Genomic DNA, 25,766 nt, shown 5'->3' with positions numbered 1-25,766 from the left:
ACCCCTGGATCCATGGATTTACCTTTTGGGGAAGCCTAAAGGGAGCATAAGGTCACACACTCAAAAGATGCTTAATCATATTTTAACCGCAGCCAGAATATCGTTAGCAGCGTTCTGGAAAAAAACATGTTCTCCATGGATAGAGGATATGATACATAGAATTAGATGGGTGGGGACCATGGAACATCTCACATCCTTGGTACACAAAAGGGAGTCAGCTTTCTGTGTAGTTTTGGAATGCTGGGATGTGCATCATGAACAAGGGTTACTTATAGTATACCAATGTTGGGGGTTTGGGAAGGGAGAGAGTCAGGGGTAGTACAGGCAGTGTTGCTTGGCCTACAAGAGGGAAGGTCATTGATTACCCCCATGCTGCACTGAATTTGGAATGCCTGCATTTGTTAGTGTTTCCTTATTTTTTATGTTTTGTTCTGGTTTTTTTTCTATTAAATGGATCATCTGACGAGAACATGTCTTGTTGTGTTAATGGATACTGATTAGATATACTGTATATAAGACAATCAGATGGGATTATGTATTGATTCCTCATCTGAGCAAGCCGTCTATGTATAACTACACTCTATGCATATCTATGGAGAGTGAAAGGTGTGTGCTTCTGACCAGTTTCACCTGACTTATATACTGGCTGCCTCAAGTCTAATGACTCATTTAAATTTAAACTGACTCTCGTCTAATTAAAATGGCAAAGCGTTGCAAATTGCACTCGCCTACCAGATTGTGCAGGATCTAAGGCTACCTCCCTGACATTCCTGCAGGAGTTGGCCCACGCAGATTCTTGCATCTCAACAGGGATGCCGTGTGTAGGCCTCCTTGTACCCCCAAGAAATGAGGGGCAGCGCAAACAACCCCACAAAGCATCCACTGCCCGGGAGCGCCACAGCTGCCTCTCAGGGGGGGAGCAAGAACACATGAACGGTGTACTCCCCAGATGCACCCCACGCCCAGGGAGAACCATCCATGCTGCCCCCGCAAAGTATAGATGCCCTATTCTTGCGTATTTTGCTTACCTGTAGTGCATATGCGCATCCTGGGAGCGAACACACCGACAATGGGGCGAGGTGGGGGGGAGTGCAGACAAACCCCCCGGTGCAACACTACTGCCGGGGGACCTATCCGCACCCCCCCACAACACCCCCAAGACAAAGAACACATTACAATGCATATCTAAGGAGATGTAATTGGAATATGCTATGTTTTTTTTTTCCTGCCAGAAAAAAAGGGGATTTAAAAAAAAAATGTGGAATATCTTACCTCAGGAAGTAATTATAACAAATTCTATATTTGCATTAAAAGGGAGCTTGGATGTTTTTCTTGCATTGATTGTCATCCGCAACTATAATTACTAGGTAATTCCCAGACTGACTGTCTGACTGCCACATGGAGTAGGAAAGGAATTTGTTTCCTTCTTAACCACTTGAGGACCGTGGGATTTACCCCCCTTAAGGACCAGACCCTTTTTTTCCATTCAGACCACTGCAGCTTTCACGGTTTATTGCTCGCTCATACAACCTACCACCTAAATGAATTTTGGCTCCTTTTCTTGTCACTAATAAAGCTTTCTTTTTGTGCTATTTGATTGCTGCTGCGATTTTTACTTTTTATTATATTCATCAAAAAAGACAAGAATTTTGTCAAAAAAATATTTTTTTTTAACTTTCTGTGCTGACATTTTTCAAATAAAGTAAAATTTCTGTATACATGCAGCACGAAAAATGTGGGCAAACATGTTTTTGATAAAAAAAAAAACTATTCAGCCTATATTTATTGGTTTGGGTAAAAGTTATAGCGTTTACAAACTATGGTGCAAAAAGTGAACTTTCCCATTTTCAAGCATCTCTGACTTTTCTTACCACCTGTCATGTTTCATGAGGGGCTAGAATTCCAGGATAGTATAAATACCCCCCAAATGACCCCATTTTGGAAAGAAGACATCCCAAAGTATTCATTGAGAGGCATAGTGAGTTCATAGAAGATATTATTTTTTGTCACAAGTTAGCGGAAAATGACAGTTTGTGACAAGAAAAAAAAATAAAAAAAGGTTCCATTTCTGCTAACTTGTGACAAAAAAAAATGAAATCTGCTACGGACTCACCATGCCCCTCTCTGAATACCTTGAAATGTCTACTTTCCAAAATGGGGTAATTTGTGCGGTGTGTTTACTGTCCTCGCATTTTGGGGGGTGCTAATTTGTAAGCACCCCTGTAAAGCCTAAAGGTGCTCATTGGACTTTGGGCCCCTTAGCGCAGTTAGGCTGCAAAAAAGTGCCACACATGTGGTATTGCCGTACTCAGGAGAAGTAGTATAATGTGTTTTGGGGTGTATTTTTACACATACCCATGCTGGGTGGGAGAAATATCTCTGTAAATGACAATTGTTTAAATTTTTTTACACACAATTGTCCATTTACAGAGATATTTCTCCGACTCAGCATGGGTATGTGTAAAAATACACCCCAAAACACATTATGCTACTTCTCCTGAGTACGGCGATACCACATGTGTGGCACTTATTTGCACCCTAACTGCGCTAAGGGGCCCAAAGTCCAATGAGTACCTTTAGGATTTCACAGGTCATTTTGCGACATTTGGTTTCAAGACTACTCCTCACGGTTTAGGGCCCCTAAAATGCCAGGGCAGTATAGGAACCCCACAAGTGACCCCATTTTAGAAAGAAGACACCCCAAGGTATTCCGTTAGGAGTATGGTGAGTTCATAGAAGATTTTATTTTTTGTCACAAGTTAGCGGAAATTGATTTTAATTGTTTTTTTTTCACAAAGTGTCATTTTCCACTAACTTGTGACAAAAAATTAAATCTTCTATGTACTCACCATACTCCTAATGGAATACCTTTGGGTGTCTTCTTTCTAGAATAGGGTCATTTGTGGGGTTCCTATACTGCCCTGGCATTTTAGGGGCCCTAAACCGTGAGGAGTAGTCTTGAAACCAAATGTCGCAAAATGACCTGTGAAATCCTAAAGGTACTCATTAGACTTTGGGCCCCTTAGCGCACTTAGGGTGTAAAAAAGTGCCACACATGTGGTACCGCTGTACTCAGGAGAAGTAGTATAATGTGTTTTGGGGTGTATTTTTACACATACCCATGCTGGGTGGGAGAAATATCTCTGTAAATGACAATTGTTTGATTCTTTTTACACACAATTGTCCATTTACAGAGATATTTCTCCCACTCAGCATGGGTATGTGTAAAAATACACCCCAAAACACATTATACTACTTCTCCTGAGTACGGCGATACCACATGTGTGGAACTTTTTTGCACCCTAACTGCGCTAAGGGGCCCAAAGTCCAATGAGTACCTTTAGGATTTCACAGGTCATTTTTGTTTCAAGACTACTCCTCACGGTTTAGGGCCCCTAAAATGCCAGGGCAGTATAGGAACCCCACAAGTGACCCCATTTTAGAAAGAAGACACCCCAAGGTATTCCGTTAGGTGTATGGCGAGTTCATAGAAGATTTTATTTTTTGTCACAAGTTAGTGAAAAATGACACTTTGTGAAAAAAACAATAAAAATCTAACTTTTGACAAAAAATAAAATCTTCTATGAACTCGTCATACACCTAACATAATACCTTGGGGTGTCTTTTTTCTAAAATGGGGTAACTTGTGGGGTTGCTATACCGCCCTGGCATTTTACGGGCCCAAAACCGTGAGTAGTCTGGAAACCAAATGTCTCAAAATGACTGTTCAGGGGTATAAGCATCTGCAAATTTTGATGACAGGTGGTCTATGAGGGGGCGAATTTTGTGGAACCGGTCATAAGCAGGGTGGCCTCTTAGATGACAGGTTGTATTGGGCCTGATCGGATGGATAGGAGTGCTAGGGGGGTGACAGGAGGTGATTGATGGGTGTCTCAGGGGGTGGTTACAGGGGAAAATAGATGCAATCAATGCACTGGGGAGGTGATCGGAAGGGGGTCTGAGGGGGATCTGAGGGTTTGGCCGAGTGATCAGGAGCCCACACGGGGCAAATTAGGGCCTAATCTGATGGGTAGGTGTGCTAGGGGGTGACAATAGGTGATTGATGGGTGTCTCAAGGTGTGATTAGAGGGGGGAATAGATGCAAGCAATGCACTGGCGAGGTGATCAGGGCTGGGGTCTGAGGGCGTTCTGAGGGTGTGGGCGGATGATTGAGTGCCCTAGGGGCAGATAGGGGTCTAATCTGATGGGTAGCAGTGACAGGGGGTGATTGATGGGTAATTAGTGGGTGTTTAGGGTAGAGAACAGATGTAAACAATGCACTTGGGAGGTGATCTGACATCGGATCTGCGGGCGATCTATTGGTGTGGGTGGGTGATCAGATTGCCCGCAAGGGGCAGGTTAGGGGCTGATTGATGGGTGGCAGTGACAGGGGGTGATTGATGGGTGGCAGTGACAGGGGGTGATTGATGGGTGATTGATAGGTGATTGACAGGTGATCATTGGGTTATTACAGGGAAGAACAGGTGTAAATAATGCACTGGCGAATTGATAAGGGGGGGTCTGAGGGCAATCTGAGCGTGTAGGCGGGTGATTGGGTGCCCGCAAGGGGCAGATTAGGGTCTGGTCTGATGGGTAACAGTGACAGGTGGTGATAGGGGGTGATTGATGGGTGATTGATGGGTAATTAGTGGGTGTTTAGGGTAGAGAACAGATGTAAACACTGCACTTGGGAGGTGATCTGACGTCGGATATGCGGGCGATCTATTGGTGTGGGTGGGTGTGAGGCTTCGCGGGAAAGCAGCCGCCTCCACTCAGCGTGGGGCGGCTGCTTCCCGTAATAACATGGCGGAGTGCGGAGGGACAGCCGCCTCCTCTCAGCGTGAGGCGGCTGCCTCCATGCAGGGCTTTGCGGAGCGCGGAGAAACCGCCGCGTTGGACGCGGCGGTTAGCGCGCATGGGCCCCGTGCTGGTACACCGCAGAGCGGTGCTGCTGCGGCTGGGACTCGTAGTTCCCCTAACTTTAGAGTGACGCGTGCGCGCGCACTAAGGCAGGGCTTATGTGGTAGCCAGAGGTAGTCAGCTGACCAGGCTGGTCAGCTGACACTGGCTCCACACCTCATTGGTCCAGCACTTAGGGGAGGCACTGGGCAGCCTCAGAGTATATATACTGGAGCCTGGTCATTTCTCTGGTGTCTGGCGTTGCGATCACATATGTGGGAGCACCCAGATCCGTAGTCAGATCCGCAAGTGTGCCGGGACCAGCTGGAGCTGTAATCCTACACTTAGCTAGATTCTGTTGATAGCTTAAAGTACTAGTTTGATTGTGATTATCTGTTATGACCCTTTGCCTGCCTGACTATCCTCCTGAACTCTGATCTTGTACCTCGATATTTCTGATACTCTGTTGCCGAACCCCGGCTCGTTCTAAGACCCTGCTTCTGCCTCCTGATCTTGTACCTCGATATTTCTGATACTCTGTTGCCGAACCCTGCCTGTATTTAGACTCCGCCTTTGCCTCCTGATCTTGTACTTTATCTGTCCGTGTGTGTACGACCTGGCTTGTCCGACCTCGAGAACCGACCTTACTGTTAGAGGCGGTTCCCCGTTCTGTTAGTGACACTTCCTCCTAAGGGTTACTTTCAGACTATCCTTCCTGCTGTCAGCCTGACTCCTCCCGTCTTGGAGAGTTCAGGCCTGCAGAAGGAATCCGTGCAGTACTCCTGACTGCGCTGAGGCTTTGTCCTCAAAGTGTTACTGTTACACCAAAACACTACACTCTACTCAGGTGAACAGAGGTTAGTTGGTATATCGGATTATCGGTGATACTGCAGATCACTTATAATCTGGTATACATCTGTATTCCCAGTGATACTGCAGATCACCGGTAATCAGATCCTCTCTGTGCTTCACCGATCGTTACAGAACGCCAGACCAAAAAACAGATGGAAGCACGCACTGACCCTCTGACTGTGCTTGCCACTTCGGTGGATAGCATCCATCAAGCACTGGGCCAGCACAAAGCCTTAATTGATGCCCTATCAGGCTCTGTGCGAACCCTTCAGACGTCAGTTGATTCGGTGCGATCCCCTCCTAGTGATGACATACGTATGCCCGTACCTGATAAATTTTCCCAGCCACAGCTCTGACTTCCGGAATTTTAAGAGTAGAGTGTTATCATATTTCGAGTTGAGACCCCGATCCTCGGGAACTGAGACCCAACGGGTCATTTTTATTAAAACTTTGTTAACTGGTGACTCCCAGTCCTGGGCATACAACCTGCCCCCCACAGATACAGCTCTGACCTCGGTAGAGGAATTTTTTAAAGCCATGGCAGTAATATACGACGACCCAGACCTTGCTGCGACCTCTGAGCGGAAGCTCAAACTTTTGCGGCAAGGCAGAGGCTCGGTCGAAGATTACGCGGCAGAATTCCGTCGCTGGTCAGTTACGGCCAGGTTTGATACCTATGCTTTGTTGGATTATTTTCTGTCTGGGCTGTCGGATGAGGTGTCTGACCTAATGTTAAGCCAACCCGAGCCCAAAACAGTCCATGAGGCCATCTCATCGGCCATTCGTATAGACCGTAGGCTACGTCATCAAAAACAGACTAGGGGCAGTCATCGGGTCAGGGTGACCTCCCGCAGCACCCCTGGTATCTCCGTCTCCTTCAGTCTCATCATCTCCAGTCATGCCTCCACCTGAACCAATGCAGATCGGTCGGTCTAAGCTGACCCAAGTGGAGAGAAGACGGAGAATGACGGAACAGTTATGCTTGTACTGTGGTGAAGGGGGGCATAGGGTACGAGACTGCCCCATTAAGCCAGATAAGAATAAGCCGGGAAACGCTACCGCCTAGGAGTTGTAAGGGGTGACACACTGGGCGCCCAACTCACACCCCTAAAAGAAAAACGTTTGCTCCTTCCTTGTACTATTACGTGGGGGGACAAATTTGAAGCCACGGAGGCCTTTGTTGACTCAGGCTCCGCGGCTAACTTTATGAGTTTAGAGTTCGCAGAGAAGTTGGGCATTCCACTCACTCCAGTAAAACCACCTATCCAGGTTACTGCTGTGGACGACTCCCCACTACAAGGGGACCGTCCACTGTCTCAGACACCAGAGGTGGAGGTCATTATTGGGGTCCTGCACAAGGAGGGTTTAAGTTTTTTTGTGTTGCACATGTCTACCTCCACAATTGTCCTAGGTATGCCCTGGCTGCAGCTCCATTCGCCACAGATTAATTGGGCTACAGGACAATTAACCAGTTGGTCGGACTTTTGTTCCCAGCAGTGTCTAGGGAAAGTGACATTAGGTCAGACCAAGATTCGCGTGGATGGTGTTCCCGAGGAATATTCTGAATTTTCAGATGTATTTTGTCCCAAGGCTGCTGATCAGTTACCTCCTCATCGCCCTTTCGATTGCCCCATTGATCTCCGTGCTGGTTGTATGCCCCCTAGGGGTCACCTGTATAACTTGTCCGGACCAGAGAAGATGGCTATGCAGGAGTACATTCGTGACAACTTGGCCAAGGGGTTCATCCGGCCCTCCCGGTCGCCTGCTGGGGCCGGTTTCTTTTTTGTTAAGAAAAAAGACGGAGGTCTTCGACCTTGTATCGATTACCGGGGTCTCAATAAAATCACGGTAAAAAATCGCTATCCGTTACCGTTGATAGACGACTTATTCACGCAGGTCACAACCGCAAAGATCTTCTCTAAATTGGATCTGAGGGGTGCATACCACCTGATCCGCATTAGAAAGGGAAAGGGCGATGAATGGAAGACGGCCTTCAACACACCCGACGGGCATTACGAGTACTTAGTGATGCCCTTCGGGTTGTGCAATGCGCCAGCCGTCTTCCAAGAATTAATCAATGAGGTATTCCGGGAGGTATTGGGTAGATTCGTGCTGGTATACCTTGATGATATACTAATCTATTCCAATAACCTTTCCGAGCAAAGGGTCCATGTTAAGTTTGTGTTGAACAAATTAAGACAAAATATGCTCTATGCTAAAGTGGAAAAATGTATTTTCGAGGTGACCACTGTCACGTTCCTAGGGTACGTAATTTCCACCTCGGGCCTGTCAATGGATTCTGCCAAGGTCACAGCTGTGTTGGAATGGCCACAGCCAGTGGGGTTGAAGGCCCTACAGAGATTTTTAGGTTTTGCGAACTATTACAGGAGGTTTATTAAGGGGTACTCCACGATAGTTGCCCCCCTTACCAGTCTCACGAAAAAGGGGGCAGATACCAATCACTGGTCCCCTGAGGCCGTGGCAGCCTTTTCTTACTTGAAGAAATTATTTTGCTCAGCGCCTATTTTGAGGCATGTGGACACGTCCTTTCCCTTTATTGTGGAGGTTGATGCCTCGGAGGTTGGGGCGGGGGCGGTGCTGTCTCAACGGTCTGGGTTGCAGGGCAGATTACATCCGTGTGCTTATTTTTCCCGAAGGTTTTCACCTGCAGAAAAAAATTACGATATAGGCAACCGGGAACTTCTAGCCATTAAATTGGCGTTTGAGGAGTGGCGCCATTGGTTAGAGGGGGCAGAACACACGATCACAGTTTACACTGACCACAAGAACTTGGAATACATCGAGGGGGCTAAGAGACTAAGTCCCCGTCAGGCCCGGTGGTCTTTATTTTTTCCGAGGTTCAGGTTTATAATCACGTAAACTGGCCAAATTGTTCATCATTCACGTCCTCCGGCTGCATGGCATTCCGGAAGACATTGTGTCAGATAGGGGAGTCCAATTCGTGTCTGGATTCTGGAGGGCATTTTGCCACCAAATGGGCATGAAATTGTCTTTCTCGTCAGGCTACCACCCACAGACCAATGGGCAGACCGAACGAATTAATCAGTCTTTAGAACAGTTCTTAAGATGTTATGTTGCGGAGGCACAGAATGACTGGGTGAAGTTCCTGGCTTTTGCAGAATTCGCACAGAATAATCTGCCAGTTGCCTCTTCTCCTTTTCCCGCAATGGAGGATTGGCAGAAGTCACTCAGGGACAATTGGGGAATTGTTAGAGATAATCTGCAGAAAGCGTTCCAAAGTCAAAAGGGTCAAGCGGACAAGAGACATTCCATGGAATGGAAGTTTCAGCCAGGGGATTTAGTCTGGGTGTCCACACGTCACTTGAACCTGAAACAGCCATCTGCCAAACTGGGCCCTAGGTTTGTGGGTCCATTTTCTGTGACCAAGAAGATCAACAACGTCACTTATGCCATTGATCTTCCGGCCAGCATGCGGGGCGTAAGATCTTTTCACGTGTCCCTCCTTAAACCTGCAGTTCAGGTGGGTCCCACTCCCCCTCCTCCTGTGATGGTAGAGGATCAACCAGAGTACGAAGTAGAGAAAATAATTGACTCGCGTATTGTGCAGAACTCGGTACAGTATCTGGTGCATTGGAGAGGGTATGGCATTGAGGAGAGACAGTGGGTACCAGGGAGTCGCATGCATGCGGACGATTTGAGGAAGGAGTTTCATGCCTTACATCCCGAGAAGCCTGGTAGGAGTTGTCCGGAGTCCACTCCTCGGGGGGGGGGGGGGGAGGGGGGGCGGTACTGTGAGGCTTCGCGGGAAAGCAGCCGCCTCCTCTCAGCGTGGGGCGGCTGCTTCCCGTAATAACATGGCGGAGTGCGGAGGGACAGCCGCCTCCTCTCAGCGTGAGGCGGCTGCCTCCATGCAGGGCTTTGCGGAGCGCGGAAAAACCGCCACGTCGGACGTGGCAGTTAGCGCGCATGGGCCCCGTGCTGGTACACCGCAGAGCGGTGCTGCTGTGGCTGGGACTCGTAGTTCCCCTAACTTTAGAGTGACGCGTGCGCGCGCACTAAGGCAGGGCTTATGTGGTAGCCAGAGGTAGTCAGCTGACCAGGCTGGTTAGCTGACACTGGCTCCACACCTCATTGGTCCAGCACTTAGGGGAGGCACTGGGCAGCCTCAGAGTATATATACTGGAGCCTGGTCATTTCTCGGGTGTCTGGCGTTGCGATCACATATGTGGGAGCACCCAGATCCGTAGTCAGATCCGCAAGTGTGCCGGGACCAGCTGGAGCTGTAATCCTACACTTAGCTAGATTCTGTTGATAGCTTAAAGTACTAGTTTGATTGTGATTATCTATTATGACCCTTTGCCTGCCTGACTATCCTCCTGAACTCTGATCTTGTACCTCGATATTTCTGATACTCTGTTGCCGAACCCCGGCTCGTTCTAAGACCCTGCTTCTGCCTCCTGATCTTGTACCTCGATATTTCTGATACTCTGTTGCCGAACCCTGCCTGTATTTAGACTCCGCCTTTGCCTCCTGATCTTGTACTTTATCTGTCCGTGTGTGTACGACCTGGCTTGTCCGACCTCGAGAACCGACCTTACTGTTAGAGGCGGTTCCCCGTTCTGTTAGTGACACTTCCTCCTAAGGGTTACTTTCAGACTATCCTTCCTGCTGTCAGCCTGACTCCTCCCGTCTTGGAGAGTTCAGGCCTGCAGAAGGAATCCGTGCAGTACTCCTGACTGCACTGAGGCTTTGTCCTCAAAGTGTTACTGTTACACCAAAACACTACACTCTACTCAGGTGAACAGAGGTTAGTTGGTATATCGGATTATCGGTGATACTGCAGATCACTTATAATCTGGTATACATCTGTATTCCCAGTGATACCAGGGCCGGATTTATACCGTTTACCTCCCAAGGCCCACTATCAGCAGCCACCCCCCCCCCCCCCCCTGCCAACAATATCTCAACACCCCCAAATGTTTACACACTTTTCCCCAGTGTTCCTGCGCTGGAACCCTTTGTACATATTCAGACCCCTCACTGCTGCTTGGGACCCTCTTCTTCCCTGTGGGTGCATTTCTATCTGTGTGCAACTATGCTGGGTCTGTGCAAGTATGGGCCCACACGTCCAGTAGCACAAAGCCTTTTGTGCACGTCTGTTTTTGTGCAAATGGGAATGCATGGACCATACTTGTGCATGCCCTGTACAGTTGCACTTGTACATGGGAGTGCAGCCAGCGACAAGAAAAAATAGGGTCCTGGGCAGCAATGGGGGGGGCTGTATATGTTCATGACCCCCAGTATGTAGGCCCCCCCCACACACACACACCTTAGTATCTGTAGTCAGATGCTGTCTCCTCCCCTTAATATAAGTAGTCAGAGGCTGTCCCTGTGCCACCCCGTTTTAGTATAAGTAGCTGCCCCTGTCCCCTTCACTTTACCATAGGTAGTCAGATGCTTAACCCCTCTCCCCCAGGTAGCCAGATGTTTACACCTCTTCCATACCCATAGGTAGCCACATGCTCACACCCCCCGCCTTATGGGTAGACTAGCCAGATGCCATCTCCCTCCCTTTAAATATAGGGAGCTAAAATATGCTAGCACTAAGTCACCCCCTCCCCCCAGCAGAGCAGGAGCCAGTGTGGATGATGTCCACTTACTCCCCCCCCCCCCCCAACTTCCCTCTTCATTTCCGGAGTGCAGGAGCAGAGACACAGAGTCACTAACATTCTCCAGGCTTCCAGCGCCGAACGAAGCTTCCTCTATCCTTCCGTCAGCTGCCGCTGTGCGCCTCTCCCTCCTGTCGGCGTCTCTCACATGTGACTCGTCTGCAAGTTACCGGCAAGTCACATGTGAGAGACGCCGACAGGAGGGAGAGGCGCACAGCGGCAGCTGACAGAAGGATAGAGGAAGCTTCGTCCGGCGCTGGAAGCCTGGAGAATGTTAGTGACTCTGTGTCTCTGCTCCTGCACTCCGGAGGAAGGCTCTGGGAAGGGAGGGGCGGCTGAGTTAGTGATGCGGCTGCTAACAGGAAGCCGCTGGCCGGGTAACCGGAAGAGAGTTTGCCTCTCTACGCTACAGGCAGACTCACTCCAGCATGCCATATACCGCTCCAGCATAGTAAAAGGGCTGGCTGCGGACTTGAAGAGCAGCTCCTCTCAGGGTGGGTGACAGCTGCAGGCAACCTATCACCACCCGCCCCAACATTTCTGGTGGATTCTGGCGCCCTAGGCACTGGCTTTGGAGGCCTTTCCCCAAATCCGGCCCTGAGTGATACTGCAGATCACCGGTAATCAGATCCTCTCTGTGCTTCACCGATCGTTACAGTGGGTGATCAGATTGCCCGCAAGGGGCAGGTTAGGGGCTGATTGATGGGTGGCAGTGACAGGGGTGATTGATGGGTGGCAGTGACAGGGGGTGATTGATGGGTGATTGATAGGTGATTGACAGGTGATCAGTGGGTTATTACAGGGAAGAACAGGTGTAAATAATGCACAGGCGAATTGATAAGGGGGGGTCTGAGGGCAATCTAAGCGTGTAGGCGGGTGATTGGGTGCCCGCAAGGGGCAGATTAGGGTCTGATCTGATGGGTAACAGTGACAGGTGGTGATAGGGGGTGATTGATGGGTGATTGATGGGTAATAATTAGTGGGTGTTTAGGGTAGAGAACAGATGTAAACACTGCACTTGAGAGGTGATCTGATGTCGGATCTGCGGGCGATCTATTGGTGTGGGTGGGTGATCAGATTGCCCGCAAGGGGCAGGTTAGGGGCTGATTGATGGGTGGCAGTGACAGGGGGTGATTGATGGGTGGCAGTGACAGGGGGTGGGTGATTGATAGGTGATTGACAGGTGATCAGTGGGTTATTACAGGGAAGAACAGGTGTAAATAATGCACTGGCGAATTGATAAGGGGGGTCTGAGGGCAATCTGAGCGTGTAGGCGGGTGATTGGGTGCCCGCAAGGGGCAGATTAGGGTCTGATCTGATGGGTAACAGTGACAGGTGGTGATAGGGGGTGATTGATGGGTGATTGATGGGTAATTAGTGGGTGTTTAGGGTAGAGAACAGATGTAAACACTGCACTTGGGAGGTGATCTGACGTCGGATCTGCGGGCGATCTATTGGTGTGGGTGGGTGATCAGATTGCCCGCAAGGGGCAGGTTAGGGGTGATTGATGGGTGGCAGTGACAGGGGTGATTGATGGGTGATTGACAGGTGATTGACAGGTGATCAGGGGGGATAGATGCATACAGTACACAGGGGGGGGGGGTTTAGGGGGGGGGGGTCTGGGGAGAATCTGAGGGGTGGAGGGGTGATCAGGAGGGAGCAGGGGGCAGTTTAGGGAATAAAAAAAAATAGTGTCGACAGATAGTGACAGGGAGTGATTGGTGGGTGATTAGGGGGGTGATTGGGTGCAAACAGGGGTCTGGGGGGTGGGCAGGGGGTCTGAGGGGTGCTGTGGGCGATCAGGGGGCAGGAGGGGGGGGAATCAGTGTGTTTGGGTGCAGACTAGGGTGGCTGCAGCCTGCCCTGGTGGTCCCTCGGACACTGGGACCACCAGGGCAGGAGGCAGCCTGTATAATACACTTTGTATACATTACAGAGTGTATTATACACTTTGTATGCGGCGATCCGGGTGCTAGTAACCCGCCGGCGCTTCCGAACGGCCGGCGGGTTACATCGTAAGGGGGGCGGAGCCAGGCGCCGGCGGAGGATCGCGTCACGGATGCCGCGATCGCTCCGCCCATGCCCGTAAAAGGACCGCCGCCATTTGTCTATACGGCGCTCCTTGCGGGGTCCCCTTCCCGGCCGCCAATTGTACATACGGCGGTCGGGAAGTGGTTAAAGGGCATGTCCAAGCAAAATAAAAAAATTAGTTTCACTTACTTGGGGCTTCTACCAGCCCTATGCAGCCATCCTGTGCCCTCGTAGTCACTCACTGCTGCTCCAGTCCCCCGCTGGCAGCTTGCCGACCTCGGAGGTCGGCAGGACGCATTGCGTACATTTTTACGCATTCCCGCTAGTGCAGGAACATTAACACATACATGTAAAAAATTACGCAATGCGGCCCGCCGACCTCTGAGGTCGGCAAGCTGCCAGTGGGGGACTGGAGCAGCAGTGAGTGACTACGAGGGCACAGGATGGCTGCATGGGGCTGGTAAAAGCCCCAGGTAAGTGAAACTCATTTTTTAATTTTGCTTGAACCTTCCCTTTAAGCAAACCCAAGGTGAATCTCGAGGTAAAAATCAAACATCTGCATCCTCCAAAGGCTTTTCTTGCTGTTGGATCTCCACGACCACCACTGCCCGAGACACTCCAGAAGATCGGGGTTGTGCTCTTGTGCTGGCATCAGAATCAGAATCAAAAATATTTATTTTGCCAAGTACAACGGAGGTTGCACCCGGAATTATTTTTGGCGTCGGTGATGGTACAGTAAGTAAAATAAAATACAATTAGATGTATATAGAGTAGGCATATAGGCTAGCATAGTGGAGAAGTACTGGAGGGGGTATCCAGTGCTATGTTGAGCGGAGCTGCCCCATTCCATTGCGGTGCTCAACTGCTCTGCAGCAATTCGGATACTACCCAGTGCATCCTTAGAAAAAAAAAATAGTGCAGAGAGGAGAGAGAGAAGAGATGAGGGAAAGGATAGAGAGGAAAGAAGAGAGAGCGATAATCCCCTGGGGTTCTGGTGGTGGCTGGCTGGTGGCTTGGATCACTGTCCTGGCTTTGGAAAGAGACAGTCCCCAGGCTTGCTGCCTACTCTGGCGAGGTTGGTCCAAATGTTGGACTGGTAGCCCAGAGAGTCCAAAAAAGACCGGACAGCAGCCTCAGACAGAGGAGAGCATCCCTGGTGAGGGGGATCAGGCATGCAAAGCCCGCTGGGCTACAGGGCTCCAGGGCAGCAAAGTTCTGTGAGGCTGTGACCCCAGGCCAGGTGTGCACCCTAGGCTGAGGTGGGCCTGGAGGCCACAGTGGACTGGCCATGCTGCTGAGGGGGAGACCTGATGGCTGGAGCAGAAGTGATGCTGGCTTTGAGCCTGCCCGATGTATCCATGGACAGGCTGGGGGGGGGTGAGAAGGCAGAGCATCTGGCCTGCGATGGCCGCAGCGATGGAGCAGCAGCGGCGAAACATACCTCCCCTAGCCATCACGATGGAGTGGCCTGCGTGCAGAGTTCCAGTTGGAGCCCAGTACCAAATTTCCCGGCGGTGAAGTGGCCCCCTGGCAGCTGGAGCAGCAGCAGCGGTCGCAGTGCAAGGGATTTCCCGGCAATGAAATGGCCTCAAGGCAGCTGGAGCAGCATCGGTGGTCGCATCTTCCCTGGCCGCAATGGAGCGACCTGCGTGCAGCTTCCCATCTCCCCGTCGGCGGCAAAGCAGCCCTCATGCTGTTGAACCGGCGTGGATGGAGGATTCCAGCGTCCCTTGGTTCCCCTGGCAGCAGCGGTGTAGCTGCCTACCATGTGGCAGCCTCGTGCATGCAGGAGCCAGGAAGTGCTGCAAGTGCTCGCACCTCCGCTCCGCAGCCGGCATTGGGGTGAGACGGCCCGGTCCCTGGCAGCAGCCAGCACTGATGACACACTCGGCCGGTGGTGTCCTGTGCTCCCCAGAGCGGCCGCATCAGCGCCCGACCCTCCGCGGCGGCTGAGAGGCCCGTGTGGGGTCCATGGGACTAGCCCCGATGCAGCGGTGCGATGGCGGCAATCTGGGGTCCTTAGCCCAGTGTGTCCAGGCTCCCCAGGTTGAGGAGAGCAGGGGGAACTCCTCCGACCTCCCGGCATAGGTGAGCCACCAAGGGAAGGGGGGAAAGATTGTGAAGAGCCGGAGCCCTGTGTGCCGAGGCGTCCTACTCAGGCGCCATCTTAAGTCGCATGAGTGTGTCCGTGCTGCACTCGGGTGAACATGGGTGCTTGTGCACAAGTGGCTCTGGCTTACTACACAGGTGTGGCCATACTCAAGCAGGAGCAATATGGCCAAGCTAGCAGGATCTTAGATCTGAAAAAGAGCCCTGCCAAAATTACTTGGGGGTGGGGCACTCAAGAAAGGGAAATCTGAGGACAATGTGGGAAGCGTCTATAAGATGCAGAGGCTTCCCCCTTTTAAAGGTAAGTTTGTGTTTTTCCACCTGTGATTCGCCTCATGTACACTTTATGGCAAATTGGCCTACATATTATAAGGTTTTGATTTTTGTTTTTTTGCCTTCCTCTGGATCGATCGGGATATCAAGGAGGCAGGACAATATTATTTTTGTGGGGGGGAGGCAGAAGAGTTTGAACTTAAAGCGGTTTAAAACCCTGACATAATATTCAATAAAAACATGTTTTCCTACTTTTTATATGCCATACGGTTATCATATTTGCATTTGTGCATAAGTATTATTATTAATTTAGAAGTTATTGGTTTCAGTACAGTTTTTTGCTTTGTGAACTGACTTTGCATTTTATTAATAACTGGTTTTATTTGTTGCTGTTTTGCAGGGAGACAAGCTTTCAGTGTCTCTCTGTCTCCAGCAGCTCCTGCAAAGTCAGAGAATGCATCACATTCCTCAGTTGTTATCTTGTGTTTACTTAAATGTATCATTATCTGAAAGTTCGGCTGCGGCTTCATGCAGAACTTGCCCTCTGGACCAATCAACCCCTGGACTAACACTCTCCTCTTCTTTTAACTCAGCCCCCGCACGGAAGTTTGGGTTAGCAGCTGCCAAGCAGGCCATATGACCTGACCTTTGACACTTAAGAGGAGAAGGTCTGGGGTGTGGTCAGGAGGAAGCCAGAGAGGAGAGTGAGTGCTGAACTCCATGGACGGCTGTCATTATGGTCAGCCAATCACAGCACTGTAATGTTGTAGGGAGGATACTCGAGGAGGAAGTACTAGCAGCCAGGGCTGGATTTACCATAAGGCACTGTAGACAAGTGCTTACAGGTGCTTAATGATGGAAAGGCAGCTCCCTCCCCTTCCCAAGTGCCTCCCTTCCTCCCTCCTGATGAGAGTGTAAATAAGAGGTTACTCACACTGCTCTCGGTATTCCACTGACGAGATCTCCCTTCAGTCTGGAGCACCCCTAGCTACTTAATACTGAGGTTCCTCTAGCAACCACTTGGGAGCACCTCTAGCTACTTAATATTGAGGGTACTTCTGGTTACCTAATACTAAGGGGCACCTGGCTGTAGCCTCCTATGACAGGCAAGGGAAGTAAAGGAGATGTGACAAGTGGGACAGGCAGCACACTTGCAGTGCCATTCGGTGGAGGTTTGTAGGTTCATGGAGGGCGAAGTCTAAGGTGACAGGACATCTGTGCCTATAGGCTCATGTGAGGTAAATCTGGGCCTGCAAAACAAGCACAGCATGGGCATCTGCGTGCACAGTGTGAGAGTCACTGAGCACTGCCTGATGCTGCTGTTAAAGCTCTGATCCCTGAGGTCTGGACTGGAGATATATATATATATATATATATATATATATATATATATATATATATATATATATATATATATATATATATAATATTTTACTATGTGTGCAAATAAATGCTAAATACCAAATAACCCCCAGCTCTCTCATGGATTTTATTTTATCCTCTTCTTTAACAAAGGTCGCCATTTGGATGGGCTCCCCTTCCTGGTGTTACTCTGCCCCCTCCCCCCCTTTCCACTCCTGCCGTGACTGGAAACAGCTGAATAGAAACCGAGATCTGCATGTGATTTATGGGGGGCATGATATCTGATCTGTGGGGGCAGATTATCTGCATTTGTTCTGTAGGGGTCTGGAGGATATTATATGCATGTGATTTATGGGGATATGAATGATATCTGATGTGTGGCAAGCATGTGATTTATGGGGGGCATGATATCTGATCTGCAGGAAGCCTTTGATCAGTTGGGGACATTATCTGCATGTGATTTAAGGGGGGAGGGTATAGGGGCGGCATGATATCTGATCTGTGGGGGCAGATTATCTGCGTTTGTTCTGTGGGGGAGATGCTACCCCATTTGGTCTGACGTTATCTGCATTTGATGTTTGTAATTGCGATTGAAAGGATTACACACCTAGGGCTTGATTCACAAAACGGTTCTAACCGTTAGCACGGGTTTTCACGCGTTTTACTGCGTTTTTGTGCAAAGAAAGCGATTTTCGAGAGAAAAACAACTTTTGCGTGCAAAAATCCACGTTTGCGCGTTAATGCGAATTTTTCGGGCATTAACGTTCAGTTTATTGTGCGAACACGACCGTTAACGTGCGAAAAATTCACATTAAGGCGCGAACACGAATTTTTGCGTTATCAAGCGAAATTTCGCACAAAGCACTTTTCACAGCGTGCTAACAGTTAGCACCCTAGAGAGAGTGAGTGCTGATGCTGGGCACATTCAAGAGATCAAAAGAAGGGTCCGCACACAGGCTTTATCCAGGAACTGTGCAAAGTTATTGTGCCATCACAAGCACGATAAAAAGCATCTGACTGTTACAGCCAACAATCGTTTCGGGGCCAGTAAAATCCTCTTTGTCAAGGCACAGGTTCCAGGAAAAAGGCTGTGTGGGAACCCTTCCTTTGACCTTAAGTGTGTATGGGGGGCACAGATTTTTCTGCCTGGAGTGACAGAAAGGCAGAAAACGGCCCTGGCTAAAATAGTGTATTATCAAATTAAAAAGTTAACTGCATAACTAAAGCAAAAGAAAATGTTAGGTGAAAGTGGAATATTTGTGATTATTCACTTTGCCAAGTGTACGCAGTATCTCTTGATAAAGTTGTTATGACAAAGTAGATAAATCTTTACTTTTCCTCACCATTTTTTTCTTTGTTGAATTAACCTTCTATTGTATCCCTACTGCATAATAACATTTTTTTTTCAATTCTATTTCTAGGGGGCAACAGGCTTTCCTGGTTCAGCTGGCAGAGTTGGACCACCTGGATCTGCAGTAAGTAATAGGATCATGACCTACATTTTTAGACTAGTTCAACCTTGTATCATTGTTTCATTTTGTTTATGAATTCTTTGCTAGTCAAGTGAAACTGCTGCTTTTATTGTTATGTGCCTCAACAGTAGTGATGATCGTAATCAGCTAATTATGATTACGCAAAATTTCACATACATTTTCACAATTTTGCCCATATGTATCTGTAAAGTTAAGTGATTTCATGTACCGTATATACTTGAGTATAACCCAACTCGAGTATAAGCCGACACCCTAACCTTTACCTTAAAAAAAACCTGGAAAAAATATTGACCCGAGTATAAGCCGGTGGTGGGAAAAGAAAGCCCCAATTTTAGTGATGGCTGTGCTCTGCCAGACCTGTATGTGTGGATGACATCTCTGACAGATGCCAACTCAGGCATCAGGGACTGTCTTGATGCCAGTTAGTGTTCCTCTGGGCAAACAGCAGATACTATTGAGTGCAGTCTGCAGTGCGCTATCATGGTAGCTTAGAAGCAGCAGTAGGAAAACTCACAGCTAAGATGGGCTTTGCAGAAATGCAGGAGGTCTTCATTTTTATTATTTCATTTAATTATTGGAAAGAAGGAAATGAATTTTACAGCTTGACAGGATAAATCATAATAACATCTTAAAGTGCTGTGAGCAGCCATTTGACATATTTAGCAAGTACGAACCTTATTAAACTGTCTGTGTTCAAGGAGGTCTGTGTCCCCCACCGAGTTCCCCCGTCCGTCGAGATAAGCTCCCACCAGAGCGGTATGTGTAAAAAAGGTCTGTGTCCAGCCCATCGGAGCTGTCAGGCTTGTCTGGCTACTTGCTATAGGTCAGACTTTATGCTCATATGACTGACCTATAACCCAGCCCTAACACCTGCGTACAGTCCTGCCTAACAACAAACTACACAACCCTGCAGGTAGATGTAGCATACAACCTGGCACATAGCATTCACCAAACACAGCAAGGTAATGCAGATACATACAGTATACTTGAATAGTCACCTGAGGCTTATGGGCTGAGTCAATCCAGACAAAAGTGTAATCACAATACAGATGCGTAGTCAAAGCAGGCCGGGATCAGGGCAGGCAGCGTTCATGCAAGGTCCTTTAACAATCCGAGGTTGGCAACAGGAAATCCAGTAAGATGCAAGGTCAAGACAGACAGAAATCTGCAGCAAGACAAGGCACTTGGTGTGAGCGCAATCTCAGTTAGAAGCCCAGCATAGGCTATCAAGGACGAAGACTGAGGGCGCTCACCTTTCTCTTATACTAGAACTAACCAATCAAAAGCAATGGAATCTAAAACAACCAATCATTCTGCAGCGTGTCAGCAAGTCAGCTGACACGCCGGTACGCATGCTGCTATTGTTAACAGTGGCGGAGTGCATACTGAGGACTCATCCTCAGCTTGGCCAATAGGAAAGGAGCGCCATGCACTCCACTGACATCAGAGCTTTGCCGAGACCCAGAGGCTTACGCCTCGACAAGGGTCTCGGCGTTCCACCACCATATGCGGTGAGGTTTTACAGGAGCGGTATGTGTGAAAGAGCTCTGTGTCCTGCCCGCCTGGCATATGCAGAATAGTGCACAGCAAAGCACTCAACAGTCCACGCCGCCAGTCTTCATTAGTTTGCTTGTCACAGACTTGTCACCATGCAGTAGTGTACACAACATGAGGCGCCACTAGAGAGTGTCATAGACATGAGACTGCAACAAGGAAGCGAATGCGAAAGCCTGGTGGCGTGCACAGGTAGATGAATGCTACGTGCACTACTCTGCATATGCCAGGTGGGCGGGACACAGAGCTCATTAGCGCTGTGGCGGACAGGAGACAGCTAATTTCTGCAAGGCGGGCAGGACACAGCTCATTACCATGCGGGAGGCAGGACACAGCTAATTACCGTGCAGCAGGCAGGCCACAGTCCACTACCGCTGAGGCAGGCAGGGTACAGACCCTAATAACACATACCGCTCTGGACCACTTTTTTGGTACCAAAAACTTGGCTTATACTCGAATATATACGGTAATCTATTTGTAATTCCAACTTTAGCCGTTAATAACAAAGCCTACATTTTTAGACTAGTTCAACCTTGTATCATTGTTTCGTTTTGTTTATGAATTCATTGATAGTCAAGTGAAACTGCTGCTTTTATTGTTATGTGCCTCAACAGTAGTGATGATCGTAATCAGCTAATTACGATTACGCAAAATTTCACGTAAATTTTCAAAATTTTGCCCATATGTATCTGTAAAGCCAAGTGATTTCATGTACCGTATATACTCGAGTATAAGCCGACTCGAGTATATGCCGGTGGTGGGATAACCCGAGTTTAAGCCGGTGGTGGGAAAAGAAAGCCCCAATTTTAGTGATGGCTGTGCTCTGCCAGACCTGTATGTGTAGATGACGTCTCTGACAGATGCCAACTCAGGCATCAGGAACTGTCTTGATGCCAGTTAGTGTTCCTCTCGGCAAACATCAGATAATATTGAGTGCAGTCTGCAGTGCGCTATCAAGGTAGCTTAGAAACAGCAGTAGGTAGTAGCAAAAAAGTTTCTGTACCGTGTTAGCCAAACAAATTATATAGGTAGAAAAAAAACAACGTTTTGTAAGAAATAATACCTTTTAATGGCTAACTAATAGAGTTAAATGATGCAAGCTTTCTGGGATCTAGTCCCCTTCTTCAGGCATATTTCCAGATGTAAGCTGAAGTAAAACACTGATGCAGATAAATGGTAAACACGAAGATGACAGTTGTGTTGGTTACTGTTTATCCGTTAGGTGTCAGGTGATCAGCAGGCTGGAGCCAGTGAGTTAGTGCAACCATACATGAAATCCAGCAGGTTTCTGAAGATCATGAAGCCAAATCAATCATGTTACATAAGGTGTCATGAATCCTGTTCCACAATTTAAACCTTCTGTTAATGTCTTGAACATTTTCATAAATTTGTACTCAGAAACTTTTCTTGATTGATCATTTTTGAAGTTACCCTTAAGAACAAGTACTTTTAGATCTTGCATGCTGTGTCCTGGTTCACAGAAGTGTTGGCCCACTGGTGTGTCCATTTTATCCTCATTAATTTTAAAGCGGTGATGGTTCATTCTTGTGCGCAGTTTTTGTCCTGTTTCTCCTATATAGATTCCTCTTGAGGGGCATTTCATGCAGCGTATCATGTATACAACATTGGATGACTCGCAGGAAAATTGGTCTTGTATTTGATGATATTTCTGTGAGTTTGGTATTTGTATTTGGCTTGTGCTCAAGATATAAGGGCAGGTCTCACACCTTGTGTTATTGCAGGGTAATGTGCCTGGAGTATCTGGTGTAGATAATGCACTTCTGATAATCATTTGTCTCAAATTGGGAGGTTGTCTGAAAGCAAGCAGTGGTAAATCAGGAAAAACATCCTTCAGGCGTTTGTCTTTATGGAGTATTGGTTGTAGGGCTTTTGATATCTTCCTCAGTGTCTTTAATTTTGGGTTGTAGGTTACCACAATTGGGATTCTGTTGTTTTCAGTCTTTGGGGTGTACTTCAACAGTTCCTCTCTTGATTTTAAAGTTGCTCTGTGTATTTGATCATCAACGATTTGTGGATGATATCCCTGATCTATGAATATTTTACGCAGTGACATAAGTTGTCTGTCTCTGTCCTCTGAATTAGAACATATTCGGTTATACCTCAGAGCCTGGCTGTAAACAATAGATTTTTTGGTGTGTTCTGGGTGGAAACTCTTCCATTTTAGGTAAATATGCCGGTCAGTTGGTTTACGGTATATGGATGTTTGTAAAATTCTATCTTGTATATAAATTGTAGTATCCAGGAAACTGACATGGGAGGTTGAAAAGCTGAGCGTTAACTTGATGTTCTTGTGGTACTCTGAGAAGTTTTTGTGGAATCTGATTAATTCTTCCTGTGATGCTGTCCAGATTAATAGGATATCGTCTATAAATCTGAAGTAAGCCCATGGTTTAATTTCACAAGTTGAAAGGAAGTTTTCCTCCAATCTCCAATCAAACAGCAGTAGGAAAACTCACAGCTAAGATGGGTTTTGCAGAAATGCAGGAGGTCTTCATTTTTATTATTTCATTTAATTATTGGAAAGAAGGAAATGAATTTTACAGCTTGACAGGATAAATCATTATAACATCTTAAAGTGCTGTGAGCAGCCATTTGACATATTTAGCAAGTACGAATCTTATTAACCTCCTTGCCGGTTTTCCCGACCTGAGCTCGGGGTAGAAAAAAGCAGCTGCTATCGGTGATCCCGAGCTCAGGTCGGGGTAGGCATTGCAGAGCTTTACCTGTAGTTGTGGAGTCCCGCGCGCGATCTCGCTGCGCAGCGGGACTCCAGCCTCTCTCCCCGGCAGTGTGGGGTCTTTCCCTGGCCGCCGGGATCCCCCATGTCCCCGCTATTCTTCCGGGGACCCGGCAGCCAGTTGGAGCAGCGCAGCCGTGGTGGTGGCAGCAGAGCCGTGGTGGCAGCGTGATGTCATCGGGGGCAGGGCTAACATTGAAAACGAACTTCTCTACATTAGAGAAATATAGAGAAGTTTGTTTATATGTATATTAGCGCCATCTTGTGGGCAAAGAGAAAACTGCAGCCCAGGAGCCCAGGAAGGTAATTTTTTTTTTATTTTGCTGCAGATCTCCCTGCCAGAATGATTTTTTTCAGGTTTTAGGGTCTGAAAGAGTGAAAAAAAATTGCACCGCTTTTAGACCTTCAGACCGCCAAGGAGGTTAAACTGTCTGTGTTCAAGGAGGTCTGTGTCCCCCACCGAGTACCCCCGTTCGTCGAGATAAGCTCCCGCCAGAGCGGTATGTGTAAAAAAAGGTATGTGTCTAGCCCATCGGAGCTGTCAGGCTTGTCTGGCTACTTGCTGTAGGTCAGACTGTATGCTCATATGACTGACCTATAACCCAGCCCTAACACCTGCGTACAGTTCTGCCTAACAACAAACTACACAACCCTGCAGGTAGATGTAGCATACAACCTGGCACATAGCATTCACCAAACACAGCAAGGTAATGCAGATACAGTATAGTTGAATAGTCACCTGATGCCTATGGGCTGAGTCAATCCAGACGAAAGTGTAATCACAATACAGATGCGTAGTCATGCTATTTGTCACCAATATTGCTACATATGTTAAGGAGAATAGTGGGTACAAGTCAAAAAAAAATATTTCTCAAAAAGACCTTGTAAAAATGCAAAGGAAAAATGTTTTTTAAACTGGCATTTTTAAAATCAATTTTCTCAAAAACTACAAGGTCTTTTTAAAAAAATATTTTTTGATTTATACCCACTATCTTTAACATATGTAGTAATTTTGGTGACGATAGCATGTATGGGGGCTGTGCTATTAACCACTAGTTAGTACGAAATTAAGCCAAAATTATGCGAAAATTGGAAATTACAGTTCTTAATTACAATTACAGATTAAATAAACTGCAATTTTCCCAAAAATTTTGAATTGCGATTTTGCATCGTAGTTGCAAATGTCAGTGCAAAATTACCACTATGGGACATTTGTGCTCATCAGTCACTAATTAACACTAAAAAGGAAAATTCATATACTCCCCTAATTAAAACTTTCCTATCCTGGTTCATCCATAGTAGCTTATAATTGAAGGGGCTAAGGGCGGAGCCTAACCAAATTGTATGTTAGAATGGAGGCATCACCGAAAGAAGGTTTGAACCTAAAATAAATAAGTAATGCTTTTTGCTGTGCTCCTCTGAACCTCAGAATGTCTCAAAGTGGTCTGAAAGTCAACATTTCTACTTTACTCTGAGTCTAAAAGATTCCTTACAGCTTTAATGCTACTATCCCTGAAACAAAAATTAGCAGAACATCATTGAAATGGTTATACACAGCTCCTTGTCCTGCAATGGAAAGGCTATTCAGCTTGAGATCCACATCCATACTGGAGATAACAGTATCTCTATTTACATTCCAATGTTGTTACATTTGTGTGTAAACAACTGAAAACACTATCTGAGAAGCTCCTTGTGCTTCTAGCATACACACAGTTCAGAACAGCTCACTAGAATATTTTGATATATAATAAAAAAAAAAAAAAGCAGCTGGAATAAAATGCAATGGCAGCTTTCAGGGCAAGATAAACTAAACTTTGGAAACACACTTTGGAAACATGTAATTTGTAGACAGTCAATATTACTTGTGCACAAAAGCAAATATGATAACTGTATGAGTAATAAAAAATAGGAAAACACATTTTTATTGAATGTTATGTCAGAGTTTCAGACCACTTAAATTCCATTATAGGAGAACTGCGGCTACTAGTCGACCAGCGAATTCTTCTCTGAATCTGATCTAGTGCAGTAAATATGGTAAAATAGGGGAAGGTATCAGTTAATGCAGTCAAGTGGGGAGGGGGCAGGACCAGTGCAGTTTCTAGGCTAAAATGCACCCAGGGCGAGGGTGTAAAAATTGCGCCCCCCCCCCCCCCCCGGAGCAAGGTATGAGTGCCCGCAGTATAGGTTAGCCAGGTCTAGTTTCACTTAGTATAGGTCCCCCCAGTATAGGTAGCCAAGAATAGGTACCCCAGTATGGGTAGCCAGGCATAGGTGAGCCAGTATAGTTGCCCCCGCTATAGGTTAGCCAGGTAGGTGCCTCCAGTATAGGTAGCCAGTATAGTTGCCCCCAGTATAGGTTAGATAGGCAGGCGCCCCCGGTATAAGTTAGATAGGTAGGTGCCCCAGTACAGGTTAGCTAGGTGGGTGCCTCTAATATAGGTAGCCAGAATAGTTGCCCCCAGCATAGGTTAGATAGATAGGTAGGTGCCCCCAGTATAGGTCATTTAGGTAGGTGTCTCCAATATAGGTAGCCAGTATAGTTGTCACCTGTATAGGCTAGCTAGGTAGGTAGGTGCCCCCAATACAGGTTAGATAAGTGCCCCCAGTATAGGTTAGATAAGTAGCTGCCCACCCCAGTATAGGTTAGATAGGTAGCTGCCCCCCAGTATAGGTTAGATAGGTAGGTGCCCCTGAGTATACGTTAGATAGGTAGGTGCCCCCCAGTATAGGTTAGATTACGTAGCTGCCCCCCCTTCCAGTATAGGCTAGATTAGACAGGTGCCC

General features: G+C 47.6%; 1 protein-coding gene across 1 annotated transcript in view; it reads left to right on the top strand.

Moving 5' to 3' along the window:
- The window catches only part of COL5A2 (collagen type V alpha 2 chain), a 1,703,177-nt gene that overhangs the window by 1,439,111 nt on the left and 238,300 nt on the right, over window positions 1-25,766 (top strand). Inside the window, exon 39 of the mRNA XM_068247348.1 lies at window positions 18,599-18,652. Coding sequence (XP_068103449.1) covers window positions 18,599-18,652 — 54 coding nt within the window. The remainder of the gene's footprint in view (window positions 1-18,598; window positions 18,653-25,766) is intronic.

Source organism: Hyperolius riggenbachi, chromosome 7, assembly GCF_040937935.1.
Source record: "Hyperolius riggenbachi isolate aHypRig1 chromosome 7, aHypRig1.pri, whole genome shotgun sequence".
Lineage (NCBI taxonomy): Eukaryota > Metazoa > Chordata > Amphibia > Anura > Hyperoliidae > Hyperolius > Hyperolius riggenbachi.
Note: the sequence above shows the minus strand (reverse complement) of the source record. Positions and strands in the feature narration are given on the sequence as shown.